Genomic DNA, 19,938 nt, shown 5'->3' with positions numbered 1-19,938 from the left:
ATTTTTTTAAATCAAAACAAATAACATTTTAAATCATCTGAAATACACATTTACCAAAAACAAATGTATTGATTTTTATGTTATTTTTACAGTTTTCAGTTGTTTCTTGTACAATATCGATTGCTGATATTTTTACGTTTTCTTTTATTTGTATTTGGCTATGATCTTATCTATTCAACATAAAAAACCTACCTGTAATCCAGTTTGATATTCGCCTGAAATCACAATGTCAGACTCAGTGAATCCTTTTTCCATGTCTCCATCTATCAATACTTGTGGTTCGCCATAAAAAGAATTGTTCTCTATAGCATCCTGTTTAAATATTCAAATCCGAATTGTCAATAACGTAGATCATCATAAAATGGTTCTTATACATTGACATATCTATTTATCAGTTGAACATAATTCATCATAAGTAGTAATAATTAATCAAATCTTTGGTTCGTATTTTCTTACAGACAAAGCTGTTCAGGCATAACTGTTTTCGAGGCTGAATGACGTTGAACCCATACAACAGTCTTGTATATTTAGTATGTTGAATGCTTATGCCTTTTTAAACAATTCCTGTATTCAAATATTATTTATTTCCTAGCTGCATTGGACTGGATGCATTTTAAAATCAGCTAAAATATAATGTATGAAACAATCGGGCTCCTTGTTTCTATGACATGTTGAGTTTTTGTTGTATTTTGATGAAATGCTTTTATTTTTTAGATTGTAACATAATAATTTATGCGCTCTAAGCATTCTATAATAAAAAAAGTATTACAAATGTCAAAGAGCCTTACAGTTATATCGTTAACACTTTTAATCAAGGATAAATATAATTGTGATTGTAACAATGCATACAATCTAAGTTTGTCACTTAGTACTGAACGTTTTAGTTAAATATTGTTATACTATAAACATTGTACCTCTATCGTTATAATGGGCTTCATCTCCTCGTACAGAACATTCACCAAGGACACAGCTCGTTGTGCAACTTCTCTGGTGTCTGCAATAATTGCTCCGATTGGCTGACCAAATGCTAAAATCTTATGAAAGAAAAATATCTCAAATAATGGAAATACAATAAAACATAACAAGAACGATCTAAATACCGACCGGCAAGATAATTCACACCATTTTATTCATTGATTTATTAGGCAAATAATAATATAGAGTAGAATTCAAATTAATAAAAATGGCTAGCTTATTATGAAATTCTTTGAGTTTACAACTTTACAGATACTCTTATATTGTACAATGTTGTAAGACAATATTCTAATGTTTTTCAGCGCTTTAAACTTAGTGATTCAGGTTTTTAAATTTAAACACTTGTCCTGTATTGCCACTAGTCTAAATCTCGCCTTATGCTGAGTTTTGAGTATTTTGTTTATGTAAAAACGATTACCATGTAGCTACGGTTTGTTAGTTCTACGTAAAACCCGGTCCATGTAAAAAGTAAATGAGTGAAAGCTAAAGGAAGTAGAAAAAACGGAACTGCTAAAGAACGCCCAAAACGACAAAACTCAAAATGTTACAGGATCGGTTTGATTTAGCCTGTTCATGGACTGTACTGAAAAGTAAAATTGACCGTCTACGGCTTAAGCAAACGTTTTCCTTCAGTTAGCATAAAAGCACAAAAGCTGTTATATGATCTTTAAAGTGTCAGAGTGACTAGTATACTTATTTGTTATAAGCAATAGGAACAATACGCACTTCTCCTGAGCTGAAAACCTCATGATCTGGTATTAACAGACCAAACTTGTTTATTCCAGGGATGTCTGTATGATCAATATATCCACGAACACCTTTAAGCTTTAAGGCTTGTGTTGTGTCAACCGTTTTAATCCTCGCATGTGCTACTTTACTTAGGACAAGGGCGGCGAATAGCTCATCTAAAATAGTGTTATAATGGTGATATCATTAAAAATCTCCTTTAGTAATTTGATGTGATTATTCTCACATTATTTGCTTTCGTTTGTCACTTCTTTTTAGTACTATCATACCAGTTAGACAAAACGTGATAGCTGAATTTGTATCCATAAAGTGATTTTCATCCCTTTAAATCAAGATACGTTTACTTTTGTTATTATACGTCACGCCTACATTAAAGATTATATGGCGACTTTCACACATTACTGTCGAAGGAAGACCGAGCTGCTCTTTCGTGTATTATTTCTGGATCGAGTGGGAGCCTGGTTAGAACCACCGACAAGCTAGCTGAATAAAAGTTACGTTTAAATGTGTACTCGTTATGCATGCAGTAAACCATAATAAGGTATAAAATAAATTAATCAAAAACTATACTTTGATGCACTGGTAGGTCATCAACATAGATGGCTTCCCCTGACACGGCAGCTTCCGAATGGACATTAGGTACAGTTCTCCCTAAAGCATCGCTTCCTGCTTGATCTTCACCAGTGCACGGGTCGAACACCTGAGTGCTACTATAGGGTGGTAGGGAAACTGGACGGCTTAAACTATAGTCTTGTTCGTGCAGCTGTTAAGAAAACAATAATTTTACGTATATATTATAATTATATAATCGAATTAGGTGAACAAAATTGCAGTTTTAATGGGTATTGTCTTAACGAAACTGACATAAATGCGCATCTTTCTTTCAGAATGCAAATATCTGATAGCAACGTAAATGGCTAATCGACCAATCTTTAATTTTGAAAGGGTTGTTCTTGTTTTTATGCGATACGTAACAAAAGAATGTTTTCTTTCAAAATGTGACGGACATGTTTACTTTAGTCATGCAATAAATTGATTATCATGCCTATATGTTTGAATATCTTATTATACTCATTGGATAATTTGATGACATTTAAACTATGTTATATAACCGTCATGACACATTAGATGCATGAATTGCGTATCTCCATTCCTTCTTGTATGTAAACGACTCACCTGTAATTCAGCTTGTACCGAGTTGAAAAATTTAAACCACAGGGCTGATGCCACCGAAACCTTGTATGTAACTATAGTATGGCTTTTGTCAATGCTAAGGTCCTCGCTTATTACAGTCAAAATATCATGAAGTAAACTGTCGTCAAATTTTCTAAAACATGAAATCTCTGTTTTAAATTACTTTGTTTTCGGAGTAAAAGGCAAATAGGTTACATACAGACATGAAGCATAATGAAAACTACGTAATACAATTTATTTTACCTTTGCATGATCTAAAATCCCTGTCACACTAGGACGGAGTTCTCACGGCGTCCAAAAAAAATTCAGAACGCCGAGCTGAGCGCAGTAAAATCCTAAACATCGCCGCAGCATCGTCGCAGCATCGTAGTGGCCTCGCATAGAACGCCGACCGACGGCGCGCATTTTGAGCATGCTCAAAACAAACGCCGTCATTCGACGTTCTAAAAAGAGCGCAGTGGGATCGCAGATATGACGCCGTAGCAACTCAGAAGCATCTCCTACAACGCAACAGGAGCGCCTTGAAAGCGCAAAAGGAACGCCAAATGAGCGCGGTGGTTATCCATGGCGCTTGTACGGAGATTGCGCAGCGTCTTTCCCGCGCTTATATTGCGTGTGCACGGCGCTTTTACGGAGCTTTACTATCTCAGCGCTGTTTGAGTGTCCCGACAGCGCCATATGAGCTCCGTAAATGCGCAGTAAAAGCGCAAAGAACGCCATAGAAACGCAGTCCAAACGTAGTCAATCGCCAAATAAAACGCCGTGGAAGCTCCATAGCAAAGCCATGATCGCCATGAGGACGCCGTGAAGACTACGTGAAGTCTTCACGTCATCAAACATATCACATTTTAAAGATTTAACAACGCCGTGCAAACGCAGTAAAAGCGCAGTCTCGTGTGACAGGGCCTTAAGTTATGATAGAGGAAATACTTAAGAACTGTGTGTCTCTGAACTCGTAACCTTGTTATCTAGTCTTGAACTTACTATAAGCTGTTGTATAAAAGTTGCTTTAAAATAGATTTGTTATTAATGATGAGCTTTATCCGCTCAAAGTGCCACTCGCTTAAATTTACTCACGGAAACAGTCCTTTTTTAGCATGTTTTATTAAATATATATAATATTTAATACCATTCGAGAACTTGAAATGTTATAACCTGGGAAACGATTAATTTAATTTTGTCAAAGTATTGAGGCAATCTTTGAGTAAGGTTTATGTCGCATTTAACATTAATATACTCGATTGCTTAGAAGGAGCATGCAGTCATTGCATAAAACATCAAAATATTAAATAAGAAATAAAGCACATTGTTGGCTTTATTTACTACTGAATCCTATTGTTCAACTGTAGAAAACCTAATCTATTTTAATAAATTCTTAGACAATATAAATGTTCACTATTCTATTAAACAGCATAGCTAGAACAAGATAAGTACAAATACAAACCTTCCAGCTGCAACTGAAGTTACTTTGTCAATAACCTGTTCTTCTTTGAAAATGCCACCATAACATAACCTAAATAAAAACAATAATTGATTGATAACGATGGAGACAGTTTCTTTACAAATCTGTCCTTGTTTCAAAATGAAAAAAATCTTGTTTTTAAGTTTTGATTTTTCATTCAGACGGCTAAAAATTCTTAGCTTTGTTTTTACTGAAGCATATGTTAAACGAGATCTCGTGACCATAACATAAGGCAAGAGAAATAAGAAAGCACAAAGAACGACCACAATGGTAACATTGAAAAAAATGTTACAGGGTTGGCTTGCCTGAGCCTGAAAATGGACGGTACTGGCACGTGCAAGCCACCGTCCACGCCTTGGCATGAAATGAAACATTTGGAATAAAGAATCATTAGCAGATTATACAAAGAAGAACCATTTTTGTTAAAAATCCTGTATGTTGTAATCAAGGTTGTAACAACACTTAAGTTAAATTTTATATGTGCTTATTATTATTCTTCTAAAACAATTTTAAAACATCCAAAAACATATGTTAAATATGTACCGCAAATGTTTATACGCATTATAAGTAATCTTTAAAATATATGCATTCATTTTTATTGAAAAAATTGGCTAAGACCTTATCGAAAATTAATTTCTAATTAGAATCTACCTCCCTTTATTTACATGAAATGTAAATTCTGAAATATCTTTACAAATAATGCTTTTTGGAACTTACAATATTGATAAATCTTCATTTGAGCATTATTTTTATGATTTAAAACCATACGAAAAAATGAGATACAGGATCATTTAGATATGGTGTCTAGAGAGTTTTCTACAATCAGAATATTATCTTAGAAACAAATATTGTCATAAAAGATGTAATAATAAAGTGTATTGATATGAATCATCACATTTTTTCTGCCATTTTAGATATGATAGTGATAAAAATTTGATTGCATAAAGTTATATTATAATATAAATATGTCATTATCTTATTCAATATTACTGTTGTCATTGTGTCAGTTGATACATTGTACATACGTTGTACTTAAAAATATTTGTCAATCGATAACAACTTATTAATGATAAGAACATTTTTGTTATGTTTGTCCTTGGACAGATAAGGATTGATTAATAGTTTTTTTTTAAATTTCCATGTAAAGATCACTAGCAATTTCATTATGAAATCATACCAGCCCGACAAAGTTAAACTTTCCATGTACACGCTCAATCAAACCGAGCCTACAACATTTTTAATTTTGTCGTTTTGGGCTTTCTTAAGACATTCATAATTGTATTTTCTCGATTTTATCGCCACATCTGCGTTGTTTGTGCCGTGTGGAGGCTGTACAAAGTCGCCCCGTACATTTAATCAGAGATGTTATATTTTTGATCCTTAAAGATCGTTCAGCACGACGTTATTGATGTGCTTGTGGTATTTTTAGTTTTAACTTTTCGGCATTTTCTAGTTAGATGGTTCCAATATTTCTACTTGAATAATTATGAATCACCCTTAGGATATGTTGCCTGATTTTTAACGTTGTCTTTTGACGTCTTATCTGTGATATCCAAGCTTCATATCCTCTGATCCCCTTTCAAAATTCCATTTATTTAGTTCCGCCCATTGTTTTCTCGTTTAGGGCACTTTCTATTACTTGGGGACCATAGTTGCTTTTCATGGAATGGCACGGAAGTGTCACATTGAAGGTTCTATGATGAACGCCGTATGAACACATCTGCGGATGTTTCTAAATTCAAAATTTTACTATAAGGTTTTATGTTTATATGTTGAATTCTGCTTAAGCACTTAGGCAGGTGCTAGTGGGCATAGACGGTAGTTTGCAATCTACAGTACCGTTCATGAACAGGCTCAATCAAACCGAGTCCGCAACATTTAACTTCTTAAAGTACTTAACTTTGAAGTACGAAATAATGATAACATATTCAAACAGTCCTTTTTTGTATACAGATGATCTACAGTCGTTACCTTAGAGTTTCGATCGTATCATTCTTTGGACCCATCTTTACAAACATCCCAGCATTGACAATTGCCAGGGAGAAAGATCTTCTTTCCGACTGCTTGTAGAAAGCACTAATTTCATCCTATAGAATTTACATATTTATATCAATATCATGTTTGTATCGGTTATATGAATTGCATTACATTGTCTAAGAAAAATAATCTTTAAGAAAGCCATGATATAATATTAAATGTATCTGTAAATGTATATATATCATCAATTTACGCATCTTTAGAGAAGTTAAAAGTTGAATTTCACCAGTGTCTGAAAAGTTAGGATAATCATTTAACAGTTGTTCAGTGAAATCACTGTCTTTCTCTCTTTCTCATAAGCTTACTTAAACAGAATTTTGTAAAAAAAAAAATCCGAATACAATCAAATTTTGACGTTTCGTTGCTGATAGATGCAATTATAGCACTGTAATTGGAAAACCATATAACGTGATTTTTTCGCTATTCAAGATTATACGCGCTTATTGATCAACGCATAGATAGATATTGTAAAACGTATTTAATGCTACCACATACATCTGTGTCACATTATCATTGATCATTACATTGTTGCAATTGCAAACAATAAATTTAAGTATACCTTTGAAGCCAATGGTATGTGGATTTCAGTAATGACTTCAACATCCTGTATACTGAGATCGTGCAAAGGCACAACCCTTGACCGTTTTACTAAAATTGAAATATTCATATCTAATAAACAACTTCTTGAAGTATACTGTGTTTAGAGTTTTAAAATATCTTGAAGAAAAAGTAAACTTTCAGCTAATATTATGCTAGCTACTAAAGCAATGTTAACAAATAATGAAATGTTCCGGATTATTTGGTAAATGTTGCAACAAGACATTTAAAATGCAACGAGGCTTGATCTCGAAAAACAACATGTTAATTTCATATTATTAAATTCTTTCGCATATTAATTTAAGGAGGACACTTGTTTTTTTTCAAGTGATTTAATTTTCTTTTACTCAGTCTTAACTACAATACCCGTTTCATATGGTCAGTGGCGACAGATGAAAGTTTCTTCTAATCTATACCAGATCAAGGCAATTATTGATCACATTACATTTTTCATTGTATTAAATACCTATTTATCTGTTGCCGCCTGAATATACATACACTTATTGTATGACGGTGCCGGTTAGTATCACATAAGGCAGGTCGGTAGACTTGGACATTTACCAAAATCATCATACAATAAATGTTTTATTATATGATTACATTACAATTCGTCATTTTGGTAGGATTGGTAAGTCAAAGTTCTCCGATGTTCTTATATAAGTCATAAAAGAGCAATAGACTCCAGACAATGCAATCATAAAGCAGTTAAATGTTCATAAGAAAGCACAGCCAAACGTTCCAGCTTATTTTTGTATATTAGACAGAACAAAAACGCATTCTGTATCTAAATTTTAAACGTAATATTTGTTTGAGGGTAAATTTGTTTTGATTGATCGGCTGGTACAATATATACCGTTTAGTGGTTAGTGATTGGTTTGTAATAGTAGATGATTAAATTTAGCGCCATTCTGAATCTTTATGGCGTTATGACAAAGTTTGCTTTGAACAATATCAACATGCTCATATCCCTTCTTACGGACAGTCAATCACAACGCCTAGAAATTGGCAGTCATAATAAACTAATTTATCCTAACCTAACCAAAATTCATTTGTAACATTTAGTGTCTCTGATAAAAACACAGAGAGACAGATATTTAAAAGCGACTCCTCTTTATTTCTTATTGGAGTCACAATACCTCATTCCATTTTATATTAAAATGTCATTCCAGCTGGTAAAACAAAGGCAATGTCTTTCATGCATACAGTAATTTATAAGTTTATAAACCACTAAATCCCCAAAATATGAACACTTACATGATACAATTCGTACTTTGGCGCCAATTGCCTTAAACAAAGTCTTAATATCAGAATCGTTACGCCCACACATCAAACTACCAGCTAGAGTCTGAAAATGAAGACAAACAAGACAGAACTAAGAAATAGGACATAGGAAACTATACTTAGTAGAAAAAACAACAAAATGAGTTAAGCATGTCATTATAAGCAATCGTGGTAGTCACCTGTAAAATAGATTAGGCAAGTAATTACAATATGTTTTATTATCGTAATTGTGTATTTAACTAAAGATATGCTAGGACGACTTTAATGAAATAAGCAATAAACACTGATCATACCGCAACATTTCTGATTTGTTCAGATCCATATCTAGATATCATTTCTAGAAGAACCGTTACGTGCCTCCTCTGATCATCTGTAAAAAGGATATTTTAAATCAATTCTTTAAAGAATGTCCATCACTTGAGCGATGAGAAAAATATTCTATACAGTTACATTCCTTTAAACGTTTATACCAGAAGGACAAAATGGGTACTAGCAAAAGGCACACTTTTTTAAAACAATAGACAGATTTAAATTGTTTATTAGAAAATGGTTTTCTCTAATCTCACAGAATTGTATATCTTTTACACTTTCCTTAAAAATGAAGTTGGGATTTTATTTTCAGTTCGTCAAAGAGATGAAAGAAAGACCAAAATGGGTACTAGGTACTTTTTTTAAACAATAGAAAACTTTAAATTGTTCAGACAATGATTTCCATAATCTCGAAGAATTGTATAATATTTACTTAAAAAGAAGTTAGGATTGTGTTTACAGTTCTTCAAACAGATATTTTTAAATCTTGATACCAAGCTTTATCTTAATTATACATTAATTTCTCTTAATATATATACTTGTAATTGTAGAATTAAGGACGAAGACGAATTAACAATAAAAACCAAACATAATGAGACTGCGTAACAATATCACCTTTGAGGTTTTCCGTTGCATTTTGGAGATGTTCAGCAAGTTCAGATATAGTGCATGCCCCGCCTACTATAATGTCATCTTTTGTGGTGGTAACGCCTTTCATATCGGCAACATCACCTCCATAAAGAAGAACCTTTTCATCATCAAAAGCGCCATTCGCCACGTAACGTGCTTGAAATAAGACCATACTTGTTATATACATTATATGATATACATCATTGTAACGATATTTACGATAGGCGTATGTATTATAGGGAAAAAACAAAACAAATATAATTATGTTCTAATTTTAAATATTCTATGAGTTCTTACAAGTAAATATTATTATCGTTACACGTTTAAATCTTATGTTTGCAACGCGATCAGTGTCATATTGCTGTTTTAAACGTTTTAGGGGTCTCTATTTCTTTCTGGTTTTGTAAGATCAAAAAAGGTTTGGTTGGAAATTGTAGATGAAGCAATATTTTAAAAATTTCAAAGTTCAAACACGCCAATATATGGATTGATATGAGCACAACAACTTTTATAGCTTGTGAATATGTCAATCTTACTTTGATACACAGAATATATTATAATTTGTTATTTTCTTCTTATATTTGTTATGTCTTTTGTAACATTTGTTATGTCTTTTGTTTTGTTCTTGTTATTGTTGAGTTATTGTTTTTTTTCTTTATTGTTTTTCTTTTCTTTTTTAATTTCTCTTATAACAATTCTGTTTCACCTGTATATTCTGATCATGTGTCACATTACTATCATGAATATGTTTGATAAATTAATGTCAATTTCCTTTTTACTGATGCTTATTTATCATTATATTATGGCCATTTGTCATTATACAATATCATTTCAGCTTAATATTGTTTTTTTATAATCTCCGTATCATTTTAAAATTGATACGTTTTCTTTCATTGTTTTGTGTGGTCAATTATTATTATAGTACGGTATTATTGTTTAATTAAATCATGCCTTATCGCTATACGAGACTTTACACTGTAATAACATGCCATGTCATCATCCTCATTCACTATCACAACCTGTTTACTTAATATAAACACAGGTTAATTTCCAAGGTTATTATGAGTACAGGTGAAATATGTTGTAACGTATTCCGGTCACAGCACTCGCATTCCTCGTTACGTTCACTCGTGATTTAATGGAAAGATTTGCCAGTTTTAGAGCTACGTTAAATTTTTAAGCGTAGTTAAAAGGCCATTAAGTCTAAAGTTTTTCTTTTCATTTTTTTTTCTTCTCGTATCGTCTGTTTGTAAGTTGACTTAATCTTCAAACTTAAAATGAATAATAACAATGCTATAGCTTATCTCCTGTATTCAAATGCAGCAAAACAGAATCAATTGAAAATATATGTGACGCGTGATTTAAAAAAGAAACAAGAGCTGTAACTAATACATTGCGCAAGACTATTTGCTGTACTTAACAGTATAATAGGACATTTACAGAGAGGACATTTTTTCATCAAAACATGTCATGGATATCAGCCTAACATAAGGGCCGAAAAGTATGTTAAGTTCACTAACGATCACATTTTAATTGAAATCAATGCCACATGAGTTATGGGTTTAACATGAAACCATTGATAACAATTTCAATGACATAAGTTTTGCTCACATGTAATATCATTCTTTTTGAACACTGATGTATGCAAAAAAATAACATGAATTTTGATTAGTTCATAATCTTGCAAATCACCACGTTTGATCGTTGGTCTTGAATAATAGCAACGTTTAGTGGAAAATTGTCAAATAATATTATTACATATAATATGAACTAGCGTCAAGGAATGGCAAATTGACATCATATTATCAAAATTAATCATAATTAAATCACACATAAGCATAGTAAAGTGGCCACACTTATCGTGTAATAATTATTTCACATCATATATTAGACAATGCTAGCCTAATGGTATTTTTCGTTGCGTTGCGGTGGTTATGGTTAACAAACGTCAACACCAACATACATATGTACGTTATATAAGCAGCACATACCGGTAACGTGTGTTCATGCTATAACAGTTATGATGTTCCATACCATTATGTGTAGAATATTTTTACCTGTTGTTGTGTTGCCCATGATAATTGGAGACCGTGGATATTTTTCTTTGAGGGTTAATAGCTGTTGCAAGTTAACTGGCCGGTACCATGTGTATCGCCCATTCGTGAAATGTTCCTCTTTGTCGAAATATTGTTCACGTAACTAAGCAATTTTAAAACATATGCACTTTATACCAGACAACGATACGGACTTTATTTTCGAAAAAAATATAAATATATTATGTTAAGCTGTATTGACTTGTCACTTTTTCATCAAATAACCATCCTTTTGTTACAATAATAGACATTTTCATAACGAATCCGCCAACATACTAGTAACAGTTTACTGTAAGAAGCACTTTGTTACAGTTATGTAATACAATATGTTTTCATTATTGGCGACGCCGGTGAGCGGCGTCGTCTCTTATGGAATGCTTTTTATTTTGGCCTATGGAAGGAGCTGTTATTATTAGCAGTTAATGTTATGTTGTGTTAATTAGTTTTATTTTGATTCGTAAAAATCAAGTAAACAAATATGTTGTTATATTTGTATCTAATAACTTTATGTAAAAAACATGTGCATTGTGATATTATTTTCATGAAATTGCAGGTTAAGTTTAACAGCTTGTCCCTTAGTTTTATTGTTGTATCTTTAGATGATTTTAATGGACACCACATACACTTAAAAGAGCGGAAAACTGATAAATTGAATACGTAATGTTAATTCGATATACTGATTAAATAACTTGTACGTCGAAGAACCATTGACAAAGCTTTGAACAAAATTCAAAAATCTCCGCACACGTACCTGAAGTTCTGGCGGAAATATTGCAACCTGTTTATCATCATCATCAGTGACCAGTTCCTAGAATATGACACTAATAATTTTGCTATAAACATCAATGAAATTTATTGTTTAAAATATATTGTATCTAATTTGACTAATTGTTTCGAAAGAACTATATTTCACAACAAAAACAATTTGCATCGTATTTCTTTATGTGTACAATACAATACAATCATGTTATTATATTATATTGGTATTTGGGCAATATCTAAATAAATACAGAAAAGATGCATCAGCTTGCTAAATAGTTCCTCTTTCCCTTGAATATATCATTACATTATCTTCCTTATTTTGTAAATGTGCCATTACATTATGTTCGACAACGCAACGCTCAAAGTGTACCAAATCAGCCACCTTATTAAATACCTTTTTACTTTTGTCTTGGTTACTTTCTACAGAGCGTGTATTTTTACAGCATGCCTCACCCATTGGACATCCGTCCTGATGACAAAAATGAAAATAAAATTAATCTCAGCTGCAAATATGATTGATACATGGCTAAATTGGCGTATTTTACATGTAAATTGACATTTTTAACATTATTGTTTATGATTTTATTAAATTGTAGTTTTATAGATTTACACATTTCTTTACCATGTCATCGCAAAATCACATTATATTACATGCGAAAACAAAATGTGACATGCAATTTTGTTTTAAATCGTTGTTTAATTATTTTTCTTTAATTAAAATTGTACATTTCCAAGTAATAAAAAAACATCACCATGATGTCATGGTGTAAAGCCCTGACAAATCATTATAATATTTAATATATTGCTCGGACTATTTAAGAATGTTTTATATTATTATACCTCGGTAAATGTTAGAAATGCATCTAGAATAGGCCGGTATCCCGTGCATCGACAAAGGTTTCCTGACAATATACAGCAACAGAATATATGAATAAAATATATCTTTTACTAATAAATAAACGGATCTTATAAATTCGCCCATCGCTTTTATGAACATGTTAATAAGTTTATCATAAATTATCTTTTATAATGATCAGATGGCGATCGATGAATAAACTGTTTCTGAATTATAAACAAAATTGACCAATATCACGAAATACTGTATTATTAATGCTTTGTATAAGTCATAAAAAGCAACCAAATATTAATAGTAATAATGATGATTATAGAAATAATAATGATAATAATAATAGTAATAATAATAATAATAATAAATAAAGTAAATATAAAATTATCCCAGAGAAACAATAGATTATAGTCACATTACACAATACCTTCAATAGCGCTTTCAACTTGGTCACGTGTCGGGTTTGGATTGTTTCGCAGTAAGGCAAAAGCTGACATTATAAAACCAGGAGTGCAGAAACCGCACTGAAGACCATGAGATTCCACCAATCGTTGCTAAATAATTATAATAATATAGTATGAAGGAATATTCGTCCTACCCGTTTTAAAACGCAGCTTTATAATTATACCCTGTATGTATATAAAACATAAAACAAGGGTAATACATTTGTATGCATTATGTTGTTGTTAATTGCACACTGAGATGAATAAAAAATCTAAAATCTAAGTTTGTACGATCTCGTGTAATAAGTTATGTTATGGATTATTGTGGAGATAAATGACATAAACCAAGTGATGACATATATAACAAAACAATTTTATATTTAAACAAAGTAACCGAGATCTTTCCCAAAGGAATCCATACAAAATGTTATAATAACAATGTATTATCATATGTGATTTCATGTGCTTGGATTTCATCTACAAGATACTATTTTCAATTAAGTTAAGGCAATAGAAAGTTTAAAACAAAAAATGTTTTGTAAAATGGTATGTACAGTCATATATGAATGGCAGAGGACTGCAAAAGAACGAAAAATTGCAGCATGTGAAGCATTTTTATATACTGTTAAATGTTACGATATTTAGGAAAAGTCTATAGCTATGAATCATACAGCTTGTCTCGGTAATATTTACCTGAACGGCGTGTAACCCAGTGGCAGGGTTTCCAACTCCTTCCACAGTTGTGATAGCCAGGCCGTGTGCCGCACATAGCGGGAACAAACATGCATTGACAGCATAGTGTATAAAGTCATTCAGGAAAATCTAATTGCAATTTTGTGACAAACAAGGATAATTATAATTTTATCTAATTACAGTTATGAGACATACAAAAAATTTCATCATAATCATATTCGATTGCATTTAATATGTTACATATAAAAAGATTTATTTGCATTTATAATACATACAAAAAGAATCATTATTGAAGGTAGACCACCCCTAATGGACACTATATAGAACTGTAAAATTGACAACATAGGGCAGTTATATGCTTTAAAGGTCACCAGTATGCAAAATTTCTTAGCTGCATTTATGATACATTCTATAAGAATCATCATAATGAAATTTAAATGCATTTATGTTACAAACTAGAAGGGAAAACCGTAATGAATTTGTAATGAAAATGGACTACATTAATGGGAAATAAAAGAAGAATTGATAATACATAATTACTTTCACGAAATACTGTACATCATAATTATAATTATGTTGACTAAAAGTGAATTTCACAATATGGTACTATGATAAACTGTCAAAGTAAACATACAATACTTGACAGTTGTATAAAACATTAAATGTCAAAATCGCGAAATATTTAGTTTACTCGATGTACTTTTATAATCATAATATGTTGCATATTTGATAAAAGTGCAACTGAAATACATGCACCAATTTCATAGAGGTTGCCCGGATATCTACAAAATGCTGAATGTTTATAAAATTTAAACAAATGCACAATGTAATGAGTACATGTAGCGATATAACAATGTATAAGTATACGTAACACGTTTAATACAAACACCATATGTGTGAAACGAGCTGCATATACAGTCAAAATAAAAGATTACTCCAAATAATCAAGTTTTTATAATCAACTAATAAAAAGAACACGGGCATAAAATCTTAGGCAACAAGCGTAAACATCTTGTGTTCGCTACATGAGTACAATGTACTTTTCGATAATAACAAATTATCTATCACAAACCGAATACAGCTGATATGTATGCACCAGAAAATGCCAACTTGTAACATGTCGAATGTTTTTAAAAGCGTACTTAATTCACCAGCCTTTCGATAATAACAAATTATCTTCTGGAGTTTTATATCGCAAACAAAATGCAACTGATTCGCATGCACCAGAAAATTGCCTTACTCTAACATGTGAAATGTAAATAAAAGTGAACCAAATTCACCAGCTTATGAGTAACAGCTGACCATCTTAGGATACTTAATACGCTTGCTAGTAAAATCATATTTGGACACCATCACAGTACACGAACCACACCCTCCATGACCACACCCTTCTTTTGTGCCTGGTAAAAAAACTGAAAGAACAAGACCAAAATAGTTCTTATTTTTTCATGAATGCTGTGTTTTGGTCACTTCCTGAAGAAGTCTCCCAGAATAGTTTACTTAAATTATAACCATATTTTTTATAATTGTTGATGTATTTTAACATGTTCTTTTCCAGTTAATAACACTTATCATTTCTATACATCCTTCTAAAGCATTCGATAAGATATATCAAAATGTCCCTTTTATTTCTTTTTATCTTTTGAAATATACAATTTATAGTTTTATTGTTATTTTGAAAGTGTATTTGAATTTGCAATATTATGATTTAACTAAAAGGAAGCAATTTACAGATTATCAGTGGCACTTGAAAGCCTTTACTGCGTGAGTAACGCAGTAGAAATATAGTTGTAAATACTGAAAAATCAGTCAATAAACGCACATAGTATGTAAAATATTACTTGAATCTAGAAAATTATTACTTTCCCTTACATCTTAGTTTTACAAGTTTGATTCTATTAAAATATTTTAAATCATCTGGAGGCATGTAGCTTTAAAGAGAAAAAATGTGAAACATTGTCGAAAATGGGTTATGCATAAAATTGACAGCCAATGTTCATATCAATGAAAAAAAATCTTTCTTATAACAAAAAATCACAGACAAAAAAAGGTGACAGTAAGTTTTAAATTGAAACAGTTTTATCCGAGACAAACACCAAACGTTTCCATTGATATATCAGACTATTCAAAATTGATTTTCTATGCGTTTACTAAGGATAACTGTTTAAACAATTAACTAGAAGGAATGTTTAATGCACTTAAACATAAATAATGTATTTATATCACTTACATTATTCTTGGCAAATTAATATAACAGATACCAATTCATTTGGCATTTTCGCAGCACATATTTTAACCAGCAGCTTCTTGTTTATATGTTTATATTATTGTATTGTTTCAAAAATGTACTGATTGATATCAATACTTTTTCTAAAGATTCTGTATTTTTTACCTTAAAACAGGCATAGAAAAAGGTTTAAACCAGTGAACATAATTTTCTTAAACTTCGAGTGGTAAAATTAAATAATAATATTCAAACAATTGTATTGGAAAAAAGTTTGGTCATCAACCCTTTTTTAATTACCCGCCTGGAGTTGTTTTTTTTATTTTAGGTCATTTAAGTAGCGACAGATAACTTCAGTCAATCATTTTGATTATATTTTGAATAATTCTTTGTTAATTTTCCAATTGCTATGGAAAGCATACAATTTGTTATGCTTTATTGAGTAAATCTAATGAGAATCTCTTCAAAAAGGGGCATAACTGGAAGAAAATACCTATCATATCGCATAAATAAAAATAGAATAGCATCTTACACATTTCATTTTAGCAAATTAATTGAATCATGACAATGAGTTATTATGTAAAAACACAAATTTTGAATTGAATTGAATTAAGTGTTGCTTGCTACAGTGTTGAGTTCCCTGTTCTTGAAATGCACGGGATCAAGAAAATCCCATTTTCGGAGGCAGGTATCTCAAGAAGTAGGATAGGGAACCAAACACATCTTTTTTATACATTTGTGTCTATTCTCCTCTATTATGCAAAGTTTAAGAAACTTCTGTTCACTCAAATATGATTTTACCTCCTTTGCTTAAAAGAAAGAAAATCATTCAAAGGAAACGTGTCAAAAGTACTTTTACTTTTTGGCTTTCATTAGAAAGTGTTATCAACGGCTCATATAAACATGTTAAGATACAAAATTGTACTTGATTGACCCAGATTAACCAAATAATTGTATGTAAACAATGTATTTCTTAAACCTATTGCCACCCTTACATGTATACTGTGAAGTTTAAAGATGACACGGATAAGTTGAACTATATTTATTGACCCTATTGACCTCTTCTATTGTAAAGTTTTAAGATAACACTGGTAAGTTGAACTGTATTTATTGATCCTATTTTTTCCACCTCTTCTATGTAAATTTAATTGCTTAAAAGATAACACGGATCAGTTGAACTATATTTATAACCTATTTCACCTCTGCAAACGTGATGTTAAAATTGTTTACAATAAACATTTTTCAGACTCAGGAAAAATTGAGGGGTATTTTTTCGTCATATTTAAACATATGAATGACAAACAATACTACTTCTTGTTGCGAAATTCATTTAATTTCTTGCGAAGATTAGTCACTATATTTCGTATAAACAAAAAATGGGAAATTTGGAATAAACGATATATAATGCATATCAAAATAAAATTGGGAAAACATTTTGCAGTAACGATGTATTTATATAAGGATGCACTAAATTACATGATTTTTTTTTAAGAGCGCAAGTATCATATTTATTGATTTAAAATTTCATCTTTAATTGCCCTGATACAATTAAATGTTTCATACGTGTTCGCCGTAGATACTGCAAAAGTGTGCACTTCGGATCTGGACTTGTTTCACATATCTAAAAATAAAACAGCTTAGTATAGTATATGCCACGAAAGAATTTGCTTTAAATTTGTTACGAATTTATGCAGCGAACAGTTTGCTAATCAGAAAGAACAGGCCATTTTTGTTAATTCTAACCATGATACGTTAATTATTCATAAATCGTCCATGGTACAATACGCATTCGTAACAATTATAGTATAGCGAAGTGGATGTGATGCAGAAACATCATAGCCCGAGGCGACATCAAGGTCTTTCTCTACAGAAAATGATCAAGGCTGAGAGACATATCGGCCCTTATATTAATCGATGCATAATAAAAACTTTGGAACAAGCATAAGAATATATGTTATATCATACTTAGCTTAACAATTAATATATAAATTTAAATAAGGATTCAAGTATTCAATAAGCCATGTCGTGATGTTATTATTGAAAAAAAAAACATTGTAAGAATAAATCAAAATAGAACATTATACTTTAACAAACACACACAATACAAAATAGATATTGTCAACTTTCTAATAATAAAAGCGACGTTTTTTATCGGAACAGTTCACTAACATAAAACAATTAAACAATGATCACATGCTTATCACTTACAATTTTTTACCGGCTTTCATACATGTAGATCTAAGCAACTGGTCTTAAAATTTGACTTATCTAGATAAACTTTCTTGTTGATTAACATAATTTTGCTTATGATATATTTATAACAGCGGGAAACACACTATGTTAAAAATAAAATAATATAAGGATCGTCTTATCTGACAAAATAATCGAAATGATAAAAATGCTTGGTCCCATCTATTTGGTAAAATAATGACTCTTGGTAATATAATAACTACAAATGCAATAAGTGTACAGAGAGACCTAATTCTGGCGGAGCAAGTCAGTTAAACATATTTAAATAATGGCCGGTACATATTGTTATACTTTAAACCCATTATAGATATCTGAAGGATGAGGTCCTTGTTTTATAACATAATGTAGAAATGTATGCGTATGTATTCCACCATACTAATGTCAATATTTTGTTTGCATTATGATAAGTTATGCATATGGCTAAATAACGCTTTTGCATCATTACTTTAGATTTCTTTTTTTGATTTACTCCGTATTTGTCTTAGATGTTTTGCAAGTAAAGTCAAAAGTAAATCATTGTTTTCGCATTCGGATGGTACGGCCGACCGGTTGTTTAAAATGTCTTATTGTTTTTACCGAACGACACAAGCAACTTTTGAATAAATTTGATAACAATAAAATTGATTGATAAAAAAGTAAGCTTTTTATAGTTTGTTAAGGAAAGGCAGAATCATAAGTACATACTCGAAGAAAAGCATCAAATATTAATATTAGAAATTTAATGAAAATGCACCGAGAAAATTTTATAACATACGAATTGTTATCAAGATTAATCATTTGTTTTGTAACTTTTTTCTTTTTTTCTTTCTTTTGAAATTGAAAAGAGTTTTGCAATAAAACTGCTGATTGCGACATGCGTTGTATTAAATGTATTAATCACAAAGGAAATGCAAATATCATTGTGCAAATCTTGATTCTGACAAAATAATACCTTCTTTCCATTCACGAAAAACGTAAGGCAGGTTCCAGAACGTGACATAGTTGAACTTTAAATCTATGTAAGTGCGAGAAATATCCGTTTTATACTCCGAAGTCACTGTTTATAATCTAGTCTGTTTAGCGTACGTAGGTGATAGATAAACGAGTAAGTGTATTTCAACCACACATATTAAATATTCAATGTCGTTTGTATATAATTATAACACCAAAGCTGCAAATAAAGTCCACACTATGTGATCTATTTGATGTTCTATATATGGTACTATTTTAAAAACGGCATTTCTGTTAAATTATCTACAAATATATAATATTAATCTAAGCCAGATATGTCAATTTAGTTATTTAATGAGTGTATTAATGTAATCTCAAGTTGAAATGTAAGATGAGGTCAACATTGTGTACTTTTTCAGTTTGTCAATTAAAACAAATTAGCGTTAGCAAATAAGATAGGCGTC

The 19,938-nt window shown here is 31.1% G+C and overlaps 1 protein-coding gene and 1 long non-coding RNA gene across 2 annotated transcripts; both read right to left on the bottom strand.

The window, feature by feature from the left end:
* Positions 1 to 124: 124 nt before the first annotated feature.
* On the bottom strand, positions 125 to 15,189 carry LOC132741755 (xanthine dehydrogenase/oxidase-like). The gene is made up of 18 exons (XM_060730014.1): positions 15,181 to 15,189; positions 14,071 to 14,199; positions 13,362 to 13,488; positions 12,928 to 12,989; positions 12,482 to 12,556; positions 12,077 to 12,133; positions 11,290 to 11,431; positions 9,218 to 9,388; positions 8,587 to 8,663; positions 8,267 to 8,357; positions 6,975 to 7,063; positions 6,350 to 6,465; positions 4,361 to 4,429; positions 2,899 to 3,049; positions 2,293 to 2,485; positions 1,702 to 1,880; positions 915 to 1,034; positions 125 to 312 (listed from the first exon to the last, which is right to left on the bottom strand). Exons 1-18 carry the CDS (start codon positions 15,187 to 15,189, stop codon positions 175 to 177), a joined length of 1,995 nt encoding a protein of 664 aa, XP_060585997.1. The 3' UTR covers positions 125 to 174.
* A 180-nt stretch (positions 15,190 to 15,369) lies between these two features.
* LOC132741758 (uncharacterized) lies at positions 15,370 to 19,721 on the bottom strand. The gene is made up of 3 exons (XR_009627326.1): positions 19,476 to 19,721; positions 17,858 to 17,915; positions 15,370 to 15,482 (listed from the first exon to the last, which is right to left on the bottom strand). It is a non-coding gene; the product is annotated as an uncharacterized LOC132741758 (long non-coding RNA).
* Positions 19,722 to 19,938: the final 217 nt, after the last annotated feature.

Source organism: Ruditapes philippinarum, unplaced genomic scaffold, assembly GCF_026571515.1.
Source record: "Ruditapes philippinarum isolate M1 unplaced genomic scaffold, ASM2657151v2 ctg11291_1_1_1_1, whole genome shotgun sequence".
NCBI classification, from domain to species: domain Eukaryota; kingdom Metazoa; phylum Mollusca; class Bivalvia; order Venerida; family Veneridae; genus Ruditapes; species Ruditapes philippinarum.
Note: the sequence above shows the minus strand (reverse complement) of the source record. Positions and strands in the feature narration are given on the sequence as shown.

Coding starts and splice junctions, on each gene's coding strand:
- LOC132741755 (XM_060730014.1), bottom strand. Junction 7,064..8,266: donor CAAAGTACGAATTGTATCAT/GTAAGTGTTCAT, acceptor TTTCAATTTTAG/TAAAACGGTCAAGGGTTGTG. Junction 1,881..2,292: donor TGACCTACCAGTGCATCAAA/GTATAGTTTTTG, acceptor ACACTATTTTAG/ATGAGCTATTCGCCGCCCTT.